General features: G+C 30.0%; 1 protein-coding gene across 6 annotated transcripts in view; it reads right to left on the minus strand.

Annotated features, from left to right (window-relative positions):
• Positions 1–22134, minus strand: part of LOC107449026 (fatty-acid amide hydrolase 2-B-like) — a 43199-nt gene extending 21065 nt beyond the window's left edge. The window contains exons 1-5 of one of the 6 annotated variants that reach the window (XM_071185624.1): positions 21984–22134; positions 17153–17295; positions 12444–12626; positions 3100–3282; positions 1161–1380 (exon numbers count right to left, since the gene is read on the minus strand). In XM_071185624.1, the coding sequence (XP_071041725.1) occupies positions 1161–1380; positions 3100–3282; positions 12444–12626; positions 17153–17158 (592 nt within the window). In that variant the 5' untranslated portion in view covers positions 17159–17295; positions 21984–22134. Of the gene's footprint in view, positions 1–1160; positions 1381–3099; positions 3283–5554; positions 5765–7611; positions 7832–12443; positions 12627–17152; positions 17296–20438; positions 20622–21878 lie in introns of those variants that run through there. The other 5 variants (XM_043051712.2, XM_071185626.1, XM_071185625.1 and 2 more) reach the window with 5 other exon arrangements.
• Between the last annotated feature and the right edge of the window lie 291 nt (positions 22135–22425).

Here is a 22425-nt window from a genome sequence, read left to right on the forward strand (position 1 = left end):
CCAACCACATTGTTGACGCAAAATAACCTCAGTGGTATACAGGCATATTATAAAGTCCTTTTGTCATCAGGCTAACCGTAGGTGGCTTTCGTGGTTTTCATCTCCATGTAACGCAAATGTTAGTTTCATCAGGAATATCTCCACAAAGGCAAATTTCACTCAAAACTTGATCCAGGAGTTCCCTTGTCTTCTGCATTTGGTTCAAAATTGAAGTTGAAGAAGAGAAGAAGTTGAACATTAGTAGTTGGTCTAAGAAGTTGAACATTAATAGTCGTTAACCTAAAATTGGGTCGGCTGTTCAAAGACGGTTGAAAAATAAAATAAAATAAAATAAAATAAAATAAAATAAAATAAAATAAAATAAAATAAAATAAAATAAAATAAAATAAAATAAAATAAAATAAAATAAAATAAAATAAAATAAAATAAAATAAAATAAAATAAAATAAAATAAAATAAAATAAAATAAAATAAAATAAAATAAAATAAAATAAAATAAAATAAAATAAAATAAAATAAAATAAAATAAAATAAAATAAAATAAAATAAAATAAAATAAAATAAAATAAAATAAAATAAAATAAAATAAAATAAAATAAAATAAAATAAAATAAAATAAAATAAAATAAAATAAAATAAAATAAAATAAAATAAAATAAAATAAAATAAAATAAAATAAAATAAAATAAAATAAAATAAAATAAAATAAAATAAAATAAAATAAAATAAAATAAAATAAAATAAAATAAAATAAAATAAAATAAAATAAAATAAAATAAAATAAAATAAAATAAAATAAAATAAAATAAAATAAAATAAAATAAAATAAAATAAAATAAAATAAAATAAAATAAAATAAAATAAAATAAAATAAAATAAAATAAAATAAAATAAAATAAAATAAAATAAAATAAAATAAAATAAAATAAAATAAAATAAAATAAAATAAAATAAAATAAAATAAAATAAAATAAAATAAAATAAAATAAAATAAAATAAAATAAAATAAAATAAAATAAAATAAAATNAAAGTTTCGTGATATTTGAGTATCAATTTTTAATAGTGTACTTACTCTTCCTTACACTCTGCAATCGATTGTACCTAGGACAAGGTTTTGAACAACGATTTAATTAAAACTAAAATGCACAATGCTCATTACCTTTAACACCTATGGCTTCTTTGCAAGAAAATGGAACTCCTAAAAGGGGAGTCTCCTTCGCAATTTGCTCTTCGGACTTATCTGTGCTGCTTAAAAACTTATCCACAGTCCTGGCATCGTTGAGAGCATCATCATACCGCTCATCCACAATTGCATTAATTAAAGGGTTTACCACTCTGCACCTTTCTGCGAAGGCTCTCACTATTTCTTCACTTCTGATCTATAGGAAACAGAAAGATTTTCAATACTTACATCATTTAAGACTCGTTATACTATTTATAAGAAATAGGCGCCCCAAGGTCACGCGATTTCTCCACACTCCACACTTTCCACCTCTCCTTAACTACGGTTTCTGAAAATTTTGCTTTTTCTCCACGCAAATATGTTTCAATGTCTTATTGATAAACATACTGATGAGAGAAAAAGCCAGATTTTGTAGCCGCCACTGAACAGCTGACTCAACGATTCAACTGGGTTTACTCAACGATTTGGGTTCAATTCCGTTGGCTTGTAATTTTGAACCCAATTCAGAAGACAAGGGAATTCTTGGTTTAACTATTGGGAGAGATTCGCCTTCGTGGAGGACTTTTTGATGGAACTAGCCTACATTTGCGTTACATGGAGAGGAAAACCATGAAAACTACCCACGGTTAACCCTATGGAAAGGGGATTCTAAGCCATGATCCGTCTACCTCTGAGGATATTTTACGTCAACACTTTGGTGGTGTGTGGAATTCGTATCGACCAGCCATCACTGGAATTCGAACTAGATTCACCTCATTTGAAGGTGAACGCTCTATCCCTTGAGCCACCATGGCTCTGAAAAGAGCCATATTTGCCAAAAATCGGAGATTTTTGGAAAACAAAAAATTTGGAAAAAGAAAAAGTGTTACGAGTAGGAAAAACGCATAACCTTGCCACACCTATTATATTTACAAAAAGTATAAAAATACTTGGAACATAATTTTCGCACTAATTAATGGAAAAATGTCACGGAAATTTTGACCGAAGCCCCAAACTTTTAATATTAACAAAATGCTGAGTTCTGTACTTAATTTTTATACTTGGACTCTTCATATATTAATAGTGTACGTAGTTAATTTTAAGTTAGGTACGCACTCTACTTCTATAGAGATAATATTACTGAGAGGAAAATTGTTAAAAAAAGAAGGAAATGTGGAATGATTTGGGAGAGAAAAATGAGATGGTTAGCAATTTTCCTAAAATATGTATTAAAAAAAAACACCATTGCATGCAACGTTCTTCGGCCGAATCTAAGAAGCAAACTGATTTCTGTAAATATCAGCTCAACCTTTATCTCCATTAATTTATTCCATTTTATGAGGGTTCATCTCATTTCGGTATATTTTATTATTTAGTTCGAAATTTACCTAACTTTTGATAGAGTCTAAAAACCTATATAAAGTACCCACTAATCACTTTGTTTCCTCGAAGAAGTGAAGATATTTATTTCGTCACTGATGAAATTTTTGTTCGGAGCATATGTCAAGAATGTCCGTCAGAAACGAAGAAACTTTCGTGATATTTGTGTATCCATTTTTAATGTGCAGACAAATGCGAGTTTTGAGAATTTTTCATAAGCATTACTTGTTAAAAATTGTCTATTTGTTCTCAGTCGAAAACTTGCTTTACAACATTAAGTACTTTTTTTCCTCTGTCTCGTTTTCAAAATAAGAACACTAATTTCGAAGTTTTTCACCAATGGCGTAATAAGTGGACTTAAACTTTACAATATTAAGACACCACTTTTAAAAGTACAAATGCGACCGTTATAAAAGTTAAGAGGGTGAATATTGACATAATTGAGAAACCAGTATAAATGACGCTTATCACTAAACACAGTCCAGAAATATTAATGAATAATTTATTTATAACCAATACGATGAATTCAAATTTAGAAGCAGTTAATGCATATTACCTCTCGTCTTCGAATTTTCCGAGCTAGTTCTGATGCTGATAAAAGTAATATTTCATTTTCTATAGGTGGCAATTGTTTTGTTTTTCCCATAAATAATTCATAGATATAGGTGAGCACATATTCTGATAATGGTCGTGTGAGAAAAAGTAAGATTCGTAAAGTTTCTCCAAAGATTCTGGCGACCTAAAAAAGTGTATAAATAAACACATATTTTTCAAACTTGAATTAATTATGAATTATAAAATATCAATTTAAAAATTGTGCTTTATGTCTGTAATATTTTAATTACACTGTAAAAAATTTTCAGTAAGTGGTGTATTGGAACATCGTAGAGAAATTGCGACTCTTAGTACTTTACTGCACTAGGAGAAAGTTCTTTTATACGACTAGGTGTAAGTCGTCTGCCACTATTTTTTAATTCAATAAATGTATAATTACAGTAAAATAAGATGCACATAAGAGTCAGAAAAGTCATTTTTATATTACAATATAAAATATGAATTTCTAACTTAAAACACATATACAGGAAGTAAAAATTGTATGATGATCAAATATCTCGTGAGATAATCGGAACGAAAGTAGAAAAGTTCAATATTTTCTTAAAGTGACTAATGATACCAAACTAGCTATCCCACACCACCCCTTGGAGGTGGGGTGAGGGCAACTTTGAAATCTTAAAAGTGAAACCATATTTTTATTGCAGATGTGGATTTTCCGAGTAAAGTGACCCCATTTGACCTTTCCCATCAGATTAAAAAATAAATATAAAATTGTTTCTGTAATTTTTTTCAAAAAAAAAATAAATAATAATAATAATAATTTCGAAGAAATCAACAAAAATTTTGTAAACTTTACCATTTTTTATAATTTCAATCAAAATAAAAATAATTTAGAACAATATTAAAAATAAAAGTAGATTATAAAATATTTTTTGTCCACAAAAAAGAAAATTTAAAGAATCTATAAAAATATTCGAAACATCTCAATTTTTACGTTCTTAATCTGACAGGTTTCGAGTTTCACTATTTTAAACAGTTTAGGGTTTATTTAGTTTTTCTCAGTTATAGCGCCATTTGTGCAGCAAATTGCATGAATTTATATGTCAAATACGGTAATTTCATTTCTGGGAAATCCGAAAGTGCAGAAAAAAATAGGAATTTGTACTTAAGATGGAATCGAGTGGGGAATCATTGGATTGCTTTTCAAAAAATATTGAATGTGTCTATTTCACTTTTTCGATCCGGCGTTTATTTCTCGATATATTTGNTAGTTAAATTTTTTACTAATCAAATTCTGTTATTCCAAGTATTACACGGAGAAAAAATATTTAGTATAATTACTGTACTATATGGTAATAACATTTCTGTTAAAGAAAACCTCACAATTCTGGAATTAAAAACTGAACTCTATGGTACTTAAACCAATCATTTGGTATTTTTTTCCGTTTATATGGCAAGGATTTACTGGAAATTCCGGTTACCAAATTATAGTTTTTATTATCACACACTTATTAAAAGATACAAAACTCAAAAATTAATGTAGCCGGATAAATGCTTTTTATGCCATATCATGATAAAATTACCAACTTTTATCATATATTAAAAAAAACATATTTTATTATTAACTAGTGGGCTGCGCCCCCTGCTCGCTAACGCTCTCCAACCCCTGAAAATTGCTACCCAATCTTATATGGTTTGCTTCGCAAATCAAGCTCACTTCGTTCGCTACTAAGTTAGGTACATTGCAAATGCACAAAATTCCAAGAATTCAAAACAATCATTTAAATCCATATAAAAACTTTTTTTTTTAAAAAAATTACATATTTTTAGTGAATACTAAGTCATTACAATAAATTTGAATTCAAATAAATGAAATGTAATTTGTTAAACCTATTAGAAATGTGCTATAGTATAATTCGTGATATAAATCAATCATCGTCAAATAAATTCGTAATACATAAATTCGTGGAAAAAAAAAGCGCTTTCGACAAAATACTAAAATAGAGATCTATCGACAAAGACTACTCACTTCTACATAGCTTAATAGTAAGAGATTGCCGCAGTTGATGCTCTCTGGTTATTTCCGTTTCCGTTTTAAAAGCGCTATATGCTGAACCACCTCAGCTAGATTTGGCATGTGACATCTTAAGCGGCAATCATTGGTCGATTCGTCGTGTAAGAGAAATAGTAACGTAAACAAAACAAAGCAAACGTTGCGACCGGTGGAAAAGAAATACAGCCAAAATTTGGGAGCCACGTAAGAGAATTATATATATTAGATTTTACCAAAATCATTACAAAAGCGCATCGATAAAAATTATCGAGCTTTCTGGTATTCCCATAGAGCCAGAAACACGGTAAATCGTACCATATTCTAGGTAACCACACTTTTTTCTTGGTATATATATTTAGTATATTATTAATAACATATCGCATTACTTCGTAATGTGGCTTACCTGTACTTCCCCCAACGGTGCGTGTGTTATTGTAAGGATTTCTAGGCATTCCGTGCAATAAGTTAGCGCTCTCCCACCACATGCATAGCTCAGGTACAATTGTAACAACTAAAGGAATAGCACCAGCTTTTCTATAAAGTGCAGCGCTTTCAGAATCAACTTCGGCAACTCTTCCTTTTGCAGCAACTATTCCACTAGTTTGAGTCATTCCTAGATAACAACAGTTAATGTTACTTAATGATGGAAAAGTCAAGATTTACGAATGCTGCTTAGTTATTCGGTTGAAGTAAAATAAACAGTCTAAAGCAAAATAGTTCAAACCAGATACATATTATACTAGAAACATTCAGATGTTACTAAAAATACGTACCTTTTATCTACGATGTTTTAAAAATCTTTTTTTTTCTGTGAGAGGCTTACAAGTATTACATGAAAGAGTTATGTCTTGTCAATCATGGGGCTCTGATAATAACATTTTAGAAACTTGATGATATAAAAACTCCATTTGCTTAAAAACTATGAAGATGGTAGCATATGTCGACATGTTTCGAGTGCTAAAAAATAGTGACCTATTCTCAAGACTAAGGTGAACCATTTTTAAGACTAAGGATATTCACGTTTGGCGTGTCTCGAGAATAAGATCATATTTTGTAGCACTTAAAACAGGTCGATTTTTACTAGCATCTTCATGATTTTGAAAATTTTAATTTTTTAATGAAGTTTTTAAGACATCAAGTAGAGCCGTGGTGGCTCAGGGGGTAGAGTGTTCACCTTCCAATGAGGTAAACTGGGTTCTAAACCCCAGCGATGGCTAGTCTATACGAATTGCGCACCTGGCTTGCGCCAACCACATTGCTGACGTAAAATAACCTCAGTGGTATACCGGCATATTATAAAGTCCTTTTGTCATCAGGCTAACCGTAGGTGGCTTTCGCGGTTTTCATCTCCATGTAACGCAAATGTACGTTAGTTTCATCAGGAAGATCTCCACAAAGGCTAATTTCCCTCAAAACTTGATCCAGGAGTTCCCTTGTCTTCTGCATTTCGTTCAAAATTGCAAGTCTACGAAGTTGAACATTAGTAGTCGTTAACCTAAAATTGGGTCGGCTGTTCAAAGACGGTTAAAAAATAAAATAAAATAAAATAAAAAAAGCATCAAGTATATCATTTCGCTTCAGTATCTAGGGATCATACATTTACTTTTAGAAGCTATTTTTGCAGAAATAACCTAGGCAATGTAAATACACTTTAAAAAATCAGGAACACCTGGAACAGCAGAAATGTTTCATAAAGTACTCAAAATAATTGCTTAAATTGTTCTGGATAGGGCTAGTCAAAATTTTGACCTCTGCACTCTCAGATATGAAACTCTCACTTTTGGTGAGTCAACAATCCTTGAGCAGTACTTCCTTAATTTGGAGAATCATTCGTCAACAAATCGCATGATTTGTGACGAAACGCGAACTCTCAAGTATATGGTGAAAATGTTTCCTCAACTTGAAACCGTAGTGTATTGTGGGAGATTAACTAGAAAGATTAAACTAGAATAAAGACTAGATAATCGAAAATAAAATGACAAATTAAACCTGATGACAGTATGGTGGTCATGCAATCGACAGGTGTTGTTCTCGTGCCAGCAAGGTCTGAGGTTCGAAACCTGTTTTGGGCATCAAAGTATCTTAAATCTCTGTTCTATATGTCCATGTTGTGTTCTACCACCTATCTAGTACCCGTGATAAAGTCATTATTTGCAAGAGTAAGTGCATTATGCACTTTGAATTTTTTTTGGAAAAAATAGAATGACGAAATATTTCTTTATTTTGACGTAAATCGTTTCCTTGCAGAAGTGACGATAACTATTTCATAACTTTGACGAAATTTCCGGTAGAAGCATATACCACGAAACGATTTCGTCAGAAATGAAGAAAGTTTCGTGATATTTGAGTATCAATTTTTAATAGTGTACTTACTCTTCCTTACACTCTGCAATCGATTGTACCTAGGACAAGGTTTTGAACAACGATTTAATTAAAATTAAAATACACAATGCTCATTACCTTTAACACCTATTGCTTCTTTGCAAGAAAATGGAACACCTAAAAGGGGTGTCTCCTTTGCAATTTGCTCTTCGGACTTATCTGTGCTGCTTAAGAACTTATCCACAGCCCTGGCATCGTTGAGAGCATCATCATACCGCTCATCCACAATTGCATTAATTAGAGGATTTACCACTCTGCACCTTTCTGCGTAAGCTCTCACTATTTCTTCACTTCTGATCTATAGGAAACAAAAAGATTTTCAATACTTACATTATTTAAGACTCGTTATACTATTTGTAAGAAATAGGCATCTCAAGGTCCCGCGATTTCTCCACTCTCTACACTTTTCACCTCTCCTTAACCACGGTTTCGAAAAATCTTGCTTTTTCCTCCACGCAAATTTGTTCCAATGTCTTATTGATAAACATACTGCCTTGAGAAAAATCCAGATATTGTAACCGTCATTGAACAGTCGACCCGATTTTAGGTTTACGATTATTGATGTTCAGCTCTGTAGGGTTGTAATTTTGAACCCAATGTAATTTTGACAAGGGAATTCCTTGTTTGAGTATTGGAAGAAATTTGCTTTCGTGGAGGACTTTTTGATGGAACTACATTTGCGTTAAGTGGAGAGGAAAACCACGAAAAACACCCATGGTTAGTCCGACGGAAAGGGGATTCTAAGACATGATCCGTCTACCTCTGGGGATATTTTACGTCAACACTTTGGTCTGTGTGGAATTCATATCGATCAGCCATCACTGGAATTCGAACTAGATTCACCTCACTTGAAGGTGAACGCTCTGTCCCCTGAGCCACCACGGCTCTAAAAAGAGCTAGATTTGCCAAAAATTGGGAATTTTTGAAAAAGAAAAAATTTGGGAAAAGAAGAAATTTGGAAAGAGAAAACGTGTAACGAGTAGGAAAATCGCATAACCTTGCTGCAGCTATTATATTTACAAAAAGTACAAAAATTCTTGGAGCATAATTTTCGTACTAATTAATAGAAAAATGCCACGGAGATTTTGACCGAAGTCCCAAAATTTTTAATGTAAACAAAATGCTGAGTTCTGTACGTAATTTCTATGCTTGTACTCTTCATAATAATAGTTTACGTAGTTAATTTTCAACTACGTACTCTATTTATATAGATATGGTAATAAGGAGAGGAAAATGTTTTAATTAAAAAAAGAAGGAAACATGGAATGATTTATGGGAAAAATTTGAGGTGTCTAGCAACTTTCTTAAAATATGTATTTTAAAAAAAATTCCCATGACGTGCAACGTTCTTAGGCCGCGTCTAAGAAACAAATTTTCTTTTGTAAATATCAACGCAGTCCTTGTGCCTATTCATTTATTCCATTTGATGAGGGCTCATCGTATTTCGATATATTTTATTATTTAGTTTGAAATTTACTTAACTTTTGATAGAATCTAAAAATCTATATAAGGTACCCACTAATCAACTATTAACATTGGAGAGTTTTCGACAGAAGTGATACTAAGTACAATTAAATGGCATTATGCGCTGCTTGAAGCGCTACCTCTCAGGAAATTAGGAAGATAGCGTTCCTAGATTAAATAGAGTTTGATATAAATGAAACAATTGAATAAAAATGTTGTAGAGTGATATTCGTTGTTAGAAATATAAAACTTGTGTTCATTAATAATGCTCAAAATATTTATAATTATAAAAAACGAGTTAGTTTCTTTTACTAACAGCGGTTGCTCACATTACTGCTCAGAAACACACTCTCATAAATTAAGCTCTCACTTTTGACGATTCAGAAATTCTTAAGCTGTATTTCGTTAATTTTCAGAATCATTTCGTCAATAAAATCACGTTATATGTGATGAAACTCAAACTCTTAAATGTATGACGAAAATGTTTCCTCATCTCGAAACCTCATCGTAGTGCATTGTGGGAGATTGTTAACTAGAAAGGCGAAACTAGAATGAAGACTAGACGATCGAAAATAAAGTGATGAGACATGCCGACGGGCTTGTATCGCGGTTAAGAAGCTGATCTCATACCAGGAAGATCTCAGTTTCGTATCCCGCATCGGACCAACACCTCCTAGAAGAAAGAAGGCTTCAGCACGGATCAATTTAGTAGTCCGCCTTAACGAACATGAATTAAGTAGTGGTTAAAAAATAAGAAATAAGTCACGACGTTCATGCTACTAAGATTCCCAGTGGTGGCAAATACTAAAGATGTTATTACGTTTGGACTATGAAAGGATCAAATTTATTGTTTATGGTAACCCGTGCTGAGGCCCTCTCTTTTCTAGGAGGTATTGATCGGACACATGGGTGTAATCTGTCTTTCTTGTGTTGTTAGGACGGCAATGATCCACCAATTACCAGCCTACCAGCCTACGGTTAAGTGATTATTGAAAAAGGTAAAAACATTAGGCACTGCTAGATTATTTTTTTTTTAATAAAATAGAATGACGAAATACATCTTTAATTTTGACAAACTTTGTTTCCTCAAAGAAGTGACGATATTTATTTCGTCACTTTGATGAAATTTTTGTTCGGAGCATATATCAAGAAACGGTTCTGTCAGCAGTGTTGCCAGATAAGGGATTTTCCCCCTAAATTTAGGGGGATTTTTTTATCTTCCGTGGGTATTTTAGGGGAATTTGTTTTTAGGGGTCTGTTTTAGGGTTATTTGTGGATTTTACTAGTTTCATTTTGGTTACATTCTAATATCAAATTTTATAACTGAATGCGTGAGATGGTAATATGAAAATCAATATGTTAAACCGAAACAAAAAGATTTAATTTTAGAACTTAATGTAGTTGAATGTAGTAAGTTATAACTTAGCTCAATCAACCTGCATGTTTGGTGAATTTGAATTCAAATTATTTAAAATTTTTAATGTGCATGGTTTAAAAATAATGCCAGAGGATAAAGAAAAAAAGAAGTGCGTACGAAAGCTTTATTATGTATCCCGTTTTCAAATGCAGCTGGGGAGAGATGTTTCTCCATATTAAGTATTATTAAAGACAAATTGAGAAATAAAATGTCTATAATAACAGCTGATACTATTTTGCGCTTTCGATATGAGCTCTCTAATGGTTATCAAAATTTTGTACTTACTTCTTCTATGCTAAAAATGTTTATCAGCGAAAACATATTGAAATCAAAAAGTATTGACGAAAATATGTTGGATATTTTATCAGAAATTTAAGCATAATGTTATAATTAAAATATAAAAAGTCTATATCACTGATAATAAAATATTTACGAAAAAATGTGCGAGTCAAAAGATATTGAAAAAAATATCTTAAATATCAGTAGAAATTAAAGATAATGTAACGATTGAAATGCAAAAAAGATTAATTTGTTGATAATAAAATATTAAAAAGCATGAAAGCAACGTTTTCTATACAGTATTTAACTTTTGTACTATTTTTTATTACTCATAAATTAAGTTAAAAATTTTGGGGTTTTTTTTAAAAATTTTGTAGGGGATTTTACAACGCCATCTGGGGATGAACGGTTATCGGCACCTGGCAACAGTGTCCGTCAGAAACGAAAAAACTTTCGTGATATTTGTGTATCCATTTTTAAGGTGCAGACAAATGCTAGTTTTGAGCATTTTTCATAAGAATTACTTGTTAAAAATTGTCTATTTGTTCTTAGTCGAACTTACTTTACAACATTATGTACTTTTTTTCCTCTGTCTCGTTTTCAAAATAGGAACACAAATTTCGAAGTTTTTCACCAATGCACAGTAGGCCAGAAGACCATGGCCAAAAGTCAAAAATAAAATTTGAACCAAAATATGCTTAGGCAGCTTTAATATCGCTCAAATTAAATATTCATAATCATTCCAAACATTATAATTTATTTTTTGGACCGACGAGAGTACAATGTAGTGAAAAATATGTTAAAAAGATTTTTTTTTAAATGTAACTTTTAAATTTATATTTCAGAAATATATATAGGAATTTCACCTTTCTGTTGCATTTTTATCAAAGTAATTAGTCTGAAATTATAGTGCAATTTTTCAATTTGTTGGATTTGTTAATACTCTTGACAAACTTTTAGTTTATATCTTATTTGACATTTTAGAATGCTTGAATCACTTTCGAAACTTATCTCCGAAAAGTTCCACGAGGTAATTAGTAAACGTTTTTTTTTTTTTGTGGTCTTCCTTGATGTTTCTTCTTTCGAAAAATACTGTCCCATTTTGCCCATATTGCAAAGGTGAACTAAATATACCGAAAAACAAAAATCATGTTTTTTTTCTTCATGTTTTCGAGTTATTTTGTAATTAAATCGCGTTATTTTGTAGTATTACCTCGAAAATATAATTTGCTTTTCATTTTTAATATAAAATTACGAAAGATATTAAATTCTATTGCTATATTTAATTATTTAAACGCACTATAAAGATCTATATATATATATATATACATATTTTTTTTGTTGCTCGCTATATTTCAGCCATCATCTTGTTTTTTTTTTTGGTATTTTCAGTGTGTTTCAAAATTTTAACTATGAATTCAATTTACTTGCACACGAAGACCCTAAATAAAAGCCCCCAAAAATTTTGAAACAAATTTGATCGAAATACTATATTTGGCCACGAAACCTTGGATGCTGACTCACTGTTCAATGGCACAATAAGTGGACTTAAACTTTACAATATTAAGACTCCACTTTAAAAGTACAAATACGACCGTTATTGAAGTTTAGAGGATGAATATTGACATAATTGAGCAAGCAATGAGTAAAAATGACGCTTATCACTAAACACGGTGCATAAATATTAATGAATCATTTATTTATGACCAATACGACGAATTCAAATTTAAAAGTAGTTAATGCATATTACCTCTCGTCTTCGAATTTTCCGAGCTAGTTCAGATGCTGATAAAAGCAATATTTCATTTTCTATAGGTGGCAATTGTTTTGTTTTTCCCATAAATAATTCATAGATATAGGTGAGCACATATTCTGATAATGGTCGTGTGAGAAAAAGTAAGATTCGTAAAGTTTCTCCGAAGACTCTGGCGACCTAAAAAAAAGTGTATAAATAAACACATATTTTTCAAACTTGAATTAATTATAAATCATAAAATATCAATTAAGAAATTGTGCTTTATATCTGTAATATTTTAATTACACTGTAAAAATTTTTTAGTTAGTAGTTTGGTGTATTGGAACATCATAGAGAAATTTCGGTTCTTTACTTTACTACACTAGGAGAATGTTCCTTTATACGACTAGGTGCAAATCATCTGCCACTATTTTTGTAATCAATAAATTTATAATTACAGTAAAATAAGATACACATAAGAGTCAGTAAAGTCATTTTTATATTACAATATAAAATATAAATTTCTAACTTAGAACACATATACAGGAAGTAAAAAAAGTTGTACGATGATCAAATATCTCGTGAGATCATCGGAACGAAAGAGTGAAAATAGAAAAGTTCAATATTTTCTTAAAGTGAATAATAATACCAAACTAGCTATCCCACACCATCCCTTGGAGGTGGGGTGAGGGGCAACTTTGAAATCTTAAAAATGAAACCATATTTTTATTGCAGATTTGGATTTTCCAAATAAAGTGACCCTATTTGATCTTTCCCATTAGATTAAAAAATAAATATCAAATTGTTTCTGTAACTTTTTCAACAAATAAAAGAAATAATTTCGAAGAAATAAACAAAAAAAAATTTGAAAATTTCCATTTTCAGAATCTTAATCAAAATAAAAATAATTTGAAACAAATATTAAAAATAAAAATATATTATAAAATATTTTCTTGACAAAAAGAAATTAAAAAATCTATAAAAATATTTGAGACATTTCTATTTTTATGTTCTTAATTTGAGGGGTTTCGAGTTTCGCAATTTTAAGCAGTTTGTGCTTTATTTAGTTTTTCTCGGTTTTAGCACCATCTGGGGAGCAAATTGCATGAATCTATATGTCAAATAGGGTAACTTCATTTCTGGGAAATCCGAAACTGCTGAAAAAAATAGGAATTTGTACTTAAGATGGGGTCGAGTGGGGAATCATTGGACGGCTTTTTAAGAAATATTGAATGTGCCTATTTCACGTTTTCGATCCGGCTTTTATTTTTCGATATATTTGACAGTTTTCAAACTTTTGTAACACTAATTCTTAAAATTAAATTAGTTTGTAAATTTATATATGTCACAATAAGACTAAAGACGAATTCGAACTAGGCTTAACAAAGCTGAAATGGATAGACATTATACATTACAAAATCATTTAACACCGTTCGTAAAAATATAAAAATAAATAAAAATATAGTCATCCTTATTACTACAATCAAAAACATACATACATATTATGGCAGCGAACTTTATGTTTCTGTTGACTTAAAGCAGCACAGCAAATGACAGACTCATACTAACTCATACTGGATAGGAAGCATACTAATAACGATATCCGAAGTGTGCCAACATTCGTGTTTTGGAAGCGAAAATAACTCAAGTGCGGCGTGAATGCGCCAGAGATTGGTATAAGCTTTTTCCACTTCAGGAATTAAGATTTAAATTACACCCTTTAAATTGTATATGATAGCTAGGTTCGATTCGGCATTAACTTAAAATGAGGTGCTTATTCACAAAATTTTTTTGGTTGACCAACAACATATTCGGAAAGATGTTACACCTCAGTGTTTATAGTGTAGTTGTCGAACATCACAATTCAAGCAATTCGTTTTGATATTTTCATTGTTTCAATGTTCTCTCTTATGATTTAAATAATATTTTGAACTAAGTATTTTTACATTTTAATTTTTAAATCACAAATTGTTAATATTTTAATTGAATATTTGTGTTTTTAAAATTACATTTTAATATTTAACCTCATATTTCAATTACTTTGACACCTGGTGGCTGAGTGGTAGAGCTCCTCGCTCCCTTACCACAGGTCCTGGGTTCGATCCTCGGAGCGGGAAAGGTTGACTCAGTGTTTCCTTCCTGCAGTGAGTCGATAAAATGAGTGCCAAGCATGCTTGGGAACTAAACGCTGGGGGTTCCGCGTTCGACTGACCACCTAACCGGAACATCTGCTCCTGCACCCCAGAGCCCAAAGTCAAGAAAAATGAAATGGGCACAGTAGGTCTTGGCCCTCTATGGGCTATCGCGCCACTAAGTTTAGTTTAGCTTGTTTCAATGTTCAGACTTTCGGAAGTTCCTTTAGCAATATAGTTCAAATACAATAACAAAATCATTTTCCATGTGTAAAAAAATCCTGAACGTTGCTTTAATTAACTGAGACTTTTATTTTAATTATTGTTCCCTCTGTTCAAAAACTAATAAATTTTATTTAAAAAAAATGAATTCATACCATGACAGCCTCTTCAACAAATTTTCTATAGGTTTAAACTTAAGTCTTAACCGCAAACAGGAAAATTTATTGTTTAACACGCATTTGATAATTCATAGAGAATTTTTTTTAAATGATAACTGTTACAGTGATTATGCGATAAGGAAATGATGAACAAATGATTTTTTAAAAGAAGGAGACTTTTTTATGCACTTCCTTTCTCTATTTTTAAATTAAAAACAAAAATGATTAAAAATTATTTGGTTTGAGTTGGTATTTGTTAGTTTTATTTTAAGTTATGAAAGTAAGTAAAGTGAAGATTTTAGCAATAAAAAGCATATATTCCAACCAATTGGAACAGTTACAAATAGAATTGAAAATGTTTCCATACCAACATATTGCATCATATATAATCTTTCGTATCTACAATATTCGTATAAACAATATATCTAATTATATATTTAAACGGAGAATCATTATAAAACAGAAAAATATTTCTGAATCAACAGTACAATGTAATTTAAATGTAATTGAAAATGTTTCCATATCAACATATTGTGTAATCTATAATCTTTCGCATCTAGAATATTCGTATGTACAATATATATTAATTGTATATTTGAGAGGAGAATCATTATCAAAACAGAAAAATATTTCTGAATCAACAGTAAAATTTAATTTAAAATCGAGATTAATTAATTTGCGTATGATATACATATTTGTTAGTTTTATTTAAAATTATGCAAATGAATCAAATGAAGATTTTAACTATAAAAAGTATACATTCCAAGTAATTAGAACAGGTAAATATTTCCATACCAATATATTGTACAATATATAATCATTCGTATCTGGAATATTCGTGTGTTCAATATATCTAATAGTTTATTTGTGCGGAAAATCATTATGAATTAGAAAAATATTTCTGAATCAAAATTAAAATGCAATTTAAAAATGAAATTAATTAATTTATTTACGGCATGTAAGTAAATTTAAGCATCATTTTATTTAAGCGCTAAAATAAATACATATTCATCCGGATTTTGAATTAAATACAGATTGGTAACAACAAGCCCTATTAACCCTTTATAAGGCCATGGGAACTATACTTTCTACAAATTCATTAATTTTTAAATGTTGATTGGAAACTATTTTATCCCCTATGATTTTTGCAGTTACTTGTCGATATCTTTAGTAGACAGAAAATAAAAATGACGAAAGATTTAGTGCCATGTACAGTAAAGGCTTGCGAGAGGTCAAGAAGAGACGCTAGCTCTGAGGATAGATTTTCTCTCTTGCTTTGTGTATTCATTTGATCATTTCTCTTCCAGTTTGTTTGTATTTATAAATGCAGAATTTATAAATTCAGTTTTTTAGAAGCACAGAAGTTCAAGATTTCGGTCATCTGCTTACAGACGGTAAAATTCGGAAAAATTATCATCCACCTTACCATCTAAAAATGGTCTTAAAAATAAAATTAATTTTAAGCTATATGCTTAATGTATTTCTTTTGATAAATCAATCTCAATATCATAAATATTTCAACACAACACACTATTTGAAATTTTACGGTAAAAATGATTAAGTAGCTATTCATTTAATTGTTACTTTACCATATTCAACCAAAACTATCAAATAACCATAAAAATGATGATATTCACAACTTTAAGTGTAAGGAAAAACACTTATTGATTGTTTTTTCCTAATACGGGCAAACAACAGTAATTCGATCCGCGCCCACAAGTCTCACCTTATAAAGCCATTTTGTTCCGTACAGCTGGATACATACTGTAGCTGAGAAGGCTGATCGGTTTATTTCAGGATAGGCTTAATAGGGATTCGTTGGTACTACAATATTTCTTCCGTTGCTTCAATACATGAAAAGTTATTCTTCTCCCCTCAATCGGAAGACTCTGGCTTAATAGAACACGGAACTATCATTCACGCATAAATGGTGCAGTACGCGCAGAGCTCCAATGTTCGCTTAAGTACCATTTTTATGGTTTAGAAACTATGCTAGTTGTAAACGGTTTCAAAACCATAAAAGTTAAAAAAATATTCCTAACCATAAACTTTATGGTTATGGTTAAACTTTACGGTTATTTCACCGTAATTTCAGAATTAAAATTCCAACAGTACATTGCTAAAAAGAAGTGGCCTTATAAGGGGTTAAATTTACAGTATACCGTCATTATCGTTAAAATAAACTGTTTAGATAATAAACATAAAAACTTACTTTCATGTTTTCTATCAACGCTTATCATAAACACAATGGCCGCTAGAAAAAATATGTTTCATAAATGCTTGAGTGTGGCGAAATAGATGAAAGCCTGGAGATGTTTATTTCATGCGGCCTATAATGCTGACTACCCCGTTGGCCTAAAAAATAAGTTGTCACTTGTAAACAATTAATCGGGTCATGATATGAACATTTTCGTTTTAGTCACGTGAGGAAATGTAACTTTCTTTATTCTCGATGCTGAGGTTTCATCTGCTATAAAAATGAAATAAAGATAAATGAAAAAATAAAAAAGATAAATGAGTTTTTTTCGTGTGCGTTTGTGTTTGATTTGGACTCTGTTCGTTTCTATAATTGTTTTAGAAAACATTGTGCAGAAAAATAAAATGCGTAACATATTTCAATAATTTGAAGTACCTTTTTTTTAGCATAATGTGCTTATTTTTACGAAAATTGAATTAAAATATTTTGTTTGTATTAAAATATATTGTTTTATATTAAAATATATTGTTAACTAATTTAAACGACTTGTTCTCAGTTTAGCGCATTAAAATAAAACTTCATAGAATTCGGTCATTCAAAACAAGTACGATTAAAAAAATATCCAAATTTAAAAAAAAAAACACGAAAAATGTAAAAAATTATGTTTATTTATTTTGGAAAATAATGCAATATTTTTTTTAAATAATTCCAATGCGTAAGTATATTTAAAATTTATGTTGTTAAGATTACATTTTTTTTAATATATTTTAAATTATTTCCATTTTACTGAAAAGTGGGGTTCTACACTGCAAGAAATTCCAGATCATACTACGAAAAAAAGTATCGGAATTTTGTGTACCGGTATTTTTTAACGTATAATATATTTTTATCGGAGCATGTTACGGAGCTAAAAATCTGACATATGCCGTAATTCTTATTGTAATAATTACAGTAAAATCACTGAATCACTCGAATTAAATATATATTACTATAAGAATTACGGTATAATATTAGACTGTAAAATGGGTTTTAAGCATGATGCAGCCAAAGTGCCGATACTTAATATCATAACTTGATCGGGAATTTTTTACCCTGTAGCTAATTTCAATCACTAACCTAATAATCACTGATAATTTATTTCATTAGTTTTTTTCATTTCCCACATTTTCTCATATACAAAATGCTCCTGGGATCCAAACTTTTATAATTATTATTTATAATTATTGTTTTTTTTTTATTTCCAATGAGCTGCACAATCAGTGTTCCTGATGAGCAGACCTAGTGCGTTTCTCCAGAAGTGGTATCCACTCTTTCAGGACCACCACAATGGGTGAGATACCGTTGGTCATGTTAATTTGGACGTCTAGTTTCTGCCACACTAGATGGCAGCACCGAGACTCTATTTGGATGCTAAAGTGCACTAGGAATTTAATTTTGCCGGAAATGCCAAGAGCCAATAAGGCACTCCAGGGATCTTTTACATGCCGAATAATCATACGACATGGCCGCTGAGGATTTTCTGCATCCCGAAAATCCGGTGTCTGGGCCGGGGATCGAACCCGCAGATTTGGGCTCAGAAGGCCGACGACAAACCAACTGCGCCACCCAGCCACCCAGCCACATAATTATTGTTATTGATGCGATAATGACAGAATTTTTATCTAAAATGGTGCAAAACTATTAAAATATGATTTAGAAAAATATAAAAATATGATATACGATATGGGAAACCGGAAACAACATTACTGACTTTTGATTCCTACCTAAAATGACAAATGGCTCAAAAATTTGAAAGATAATGTTAAAAATTGATAAAATTAAATGCATAAAGATTTCGCTTTTAGTGAGCAATTGCTAGAATATGATAATCTTTCTTTCGTTCAGTTACATAAGAACAAGTATTAATAAAATAATTTTAGTTCAAAAAGATTTAAAAATATTTAAAATATTTTGTTCATTTATTTAGGAAACAATGCAATGCATTTTTTTAAAAAATAATTTCAATCTGTAAATCTATTTCAAATGTAGTTGAAAAATGACATTTTTAATATAATATATTTTTTAATCATTTCCATTTGATGGAAATGATTGTCATCACTAACATTTCCATTTTTATCCTTCACTGTACCATCTAAATTCAATGATTGACTTAACAATAAATACCCTTTATTTTTCGGTTTCTGTATTTTCTGGTATTATAAATGATTCTGGGATCCATTTCTTAAAAATCTATTGTTTCGTTCGTTTCTTTACATTTTTTTTAAGAAAAAAGGTGCGATTCTCCTCACATAACGATTTTTTTTATCCTACTTAATTAAATCCATAGTCCGAAATTATAAAAATATGGTATCGATTTAAAATACAGTAAACAAAAATCTGATGAGAATATGCGCATGAAAGTTTTACATTTGGAGAAAAAACTTTGAAAATGGTACCTTTAATACATTTCCTATACTCAAACATTTCTGAGACAAACATACAAATTTAAATATTTCAAATTCACAAAAACATCTTTTTTTACAACGTATGCAATGATACAACTGATACAATGTTCGAAGCAAAATATTCCAGTACTATCACGCATTTGAACACTAAGAATATGATTAAATATCTAATAAAATAAAATTATTATTTTCCTCAAAATCTGCAATTTTTCTTGAAAAAAATTGCGGTAATCTAGTCAACAACATGAAACTTTTGAAAACCCTTTCCATGCAGCCATTGAATTGCCACTAATTATCAAGAATGACAAACATTTTAAAAATTTACACATCGATGAAATTGCATAGCTTAGAATAAATTAAACAAAATAAGATTATTTTAGATTTGGAACATGCTAGTTCTATTAAAAAGCAGCATTTTTCTGCTTATATATTATATAATTTTTTTTTTTTGCGCTCGCCATATTTCAGCCACAATCTTGTAATTTTCTTATTGGTATTATTAGTGTATTTCAAAATTTCAACTATGAATTCAATTTACCTGCATATGAAAACCCTAAATAAAAAACCCCAAATTTTGAAACAAATTTTATCGAAGTACTAATTTTGGCCACGAAACCTTGGATTGCTGGCCCACTGTGCAATAGCGTAATAAGTGAACTCAAACTTTACAATATTAAGACACCACTTTTAATAGTACAAATACAACCGTTATAAAAGTTTAGAGAATGAATATTGACATAATTGAGCAACTAGCATAAATAACGCTTATCACTAAACACGGTGCATAAATATTAATGAATCATTTATTTATAACCAATACGACGAATTCAAATTTAGAAGTAGTTAATGCATATTACCTCTCGTCTTCGAATTTTCCGAGCTAGTTCTGATGCTGATAAAAGCAATATTTCATTTTCTATAGGTGGCAATTGTTTTGTTTTTCCCATAAATAATTCATAGATATAGGTGAGCACATATTCTGATAATGGTCGTGTGAGAAAAAGTAAGATTCGTAAAGTTTCTCCAAAGACTCTGGCGACCTAAAAAAAAGTGTATAAATAAACACATATTTTTCAAACTTGAATTAATTATAAATCATAAAATATCAATTAAGAAATTGTGCTTTATATCTGTAATATTTTAATTACACTGTAAAAATTTTTTAGTTAGTAGTTTGGTGTATTGGAACATCATAGAGAAATTTCGGTTCTTTACTTTACTACACTAGGAGAATGTTCCTTTATACGACTAGGTGCAAATCATCTGCCACTATTTTTGTAATCAATAAATTTATAATTACAGTAAAATAAGATACACATAAGAGTCAGTAAAGTCATTTTTATATTACAATATAAAATATAAATTTCTAACTTAGAACACATATACAGGAAGTAAAAAAAGTTGTACGATGATCAAATATCTCGTGAGATCATCGGAACGAAAGAGTGAAAATAGAAAAGTTCAATATTTTCTTAAAGTGAATAATAATACCAAACTAGCTATCCCACACCATCCCTTGGAGGTGGGGTGAGGGGCAACTTTGAAATCTTAAAAATGAAACCATATTTTTATTGCAGATTTGGATTTTCCAAATAAAGTGACCCTATTTGATCTTTCCCATTAGATTAAAAAATAAATATCAAATTGTTTCTGTAACTTTTTCAACAAATAAAAGAAATAATTTCGAAGAAATAAACAAAAAAAAATTTGAAAATTTCCATTTTCAGAATCTTAATCAAAATAAAAATAATTTGAAACAAATATTAAAAATAAAAATATATTATAAAATATTTTCTTGACAAAAAGAAATTAAAAAATCTATAAAAATATTTGAGACATTTCTATTTTTATGTTCTTAATTTGAGGGGTTTCGAGTTTCGCAATTTTAAGCAGTTTGTGCTTTATTTAGTTTTTCTCGGTTTTAGCACCATCTGGGGAGCAAATTGCATGAATCTATATGTCAAATAGGGTAACTTCATTTCTGGGAAATCCGAAACTGCTGAAAAAAATAGGAATTTGTACTTAAGATGGGGTCGAGTGGGGAATCATTGGACGGCTTTTTAAGAAATATTGAATGTGCCTATTTCACGTTTTCGATCCGGCTTTTATTTTTCGATATATTTGACAGNTTTTTGTTATAGAGTATATATATATATATATATATATATATATGGTTTTTATTTCTAAAATAATACAAAATTATTCTAAATAAATACTTAACGCATAACTAACTATTCAACACTACTTAAAATATTACTTAAGTCAACTTAACAAAATGTATAATGTTGTAAAAATACCTGAGTTTATAGTGCCGCATAAGAGAAGTATTCATATAGATTATTAAATTTTTGTTTACAGATATTTTAATTTTAATCAAAAAGTGATTGATAATAAAATCTTACCTGGACTATTATTAATAATTTAAAATAGAATAAAAAGAAATAAAGTCGTGGTACAACAAGGAAACGGCAGCCGCTCTAACTTAAGCTGGATATTTATCCGAGATATATTTGAGTGTGACCCAGACATTAGAGAATAAAGAAAGGGAATAGTGTTGCGTCTGGATATTTAATGCCATGTCACTGTTTAGCATGTAGCAATGAAAAAAGACAATTGTTTAAACAATAAATTTGCACTAAACACGACTTCTAGACACGCTACTTACTTTCTATCAAAAGAGTATTGCGCAAGATTCGTAACCACCGAGTTCCTCTCTATATTAAAAAATCGTACTGCCGCAGCTGTTTTACGTGTTCAACTTAACGTTTAATTTTATCTTGCTCTGAAACAACTGTGAGACTCAAAAACTTGAAATTGCGAAACACTGTAGAAAAATGTACAGAG

The sequence above is a fragment of the Parasteatoda tepidariorum genome, chromosome 9 (assembly GCF_043381705.1).
Source record: "Parasteatoda tepidariorum isolate YZ-2023 chromosome 9, CAS_Ptep_4.0, whole genome shotgun sequence".
NCBI classification, from domain to species: Eukaryota; Metazoa; Arthropoda; class Arachnida; order Araneae; family Theridiidae; genus Parasteatoda; species Parasteatoda tepidariorum.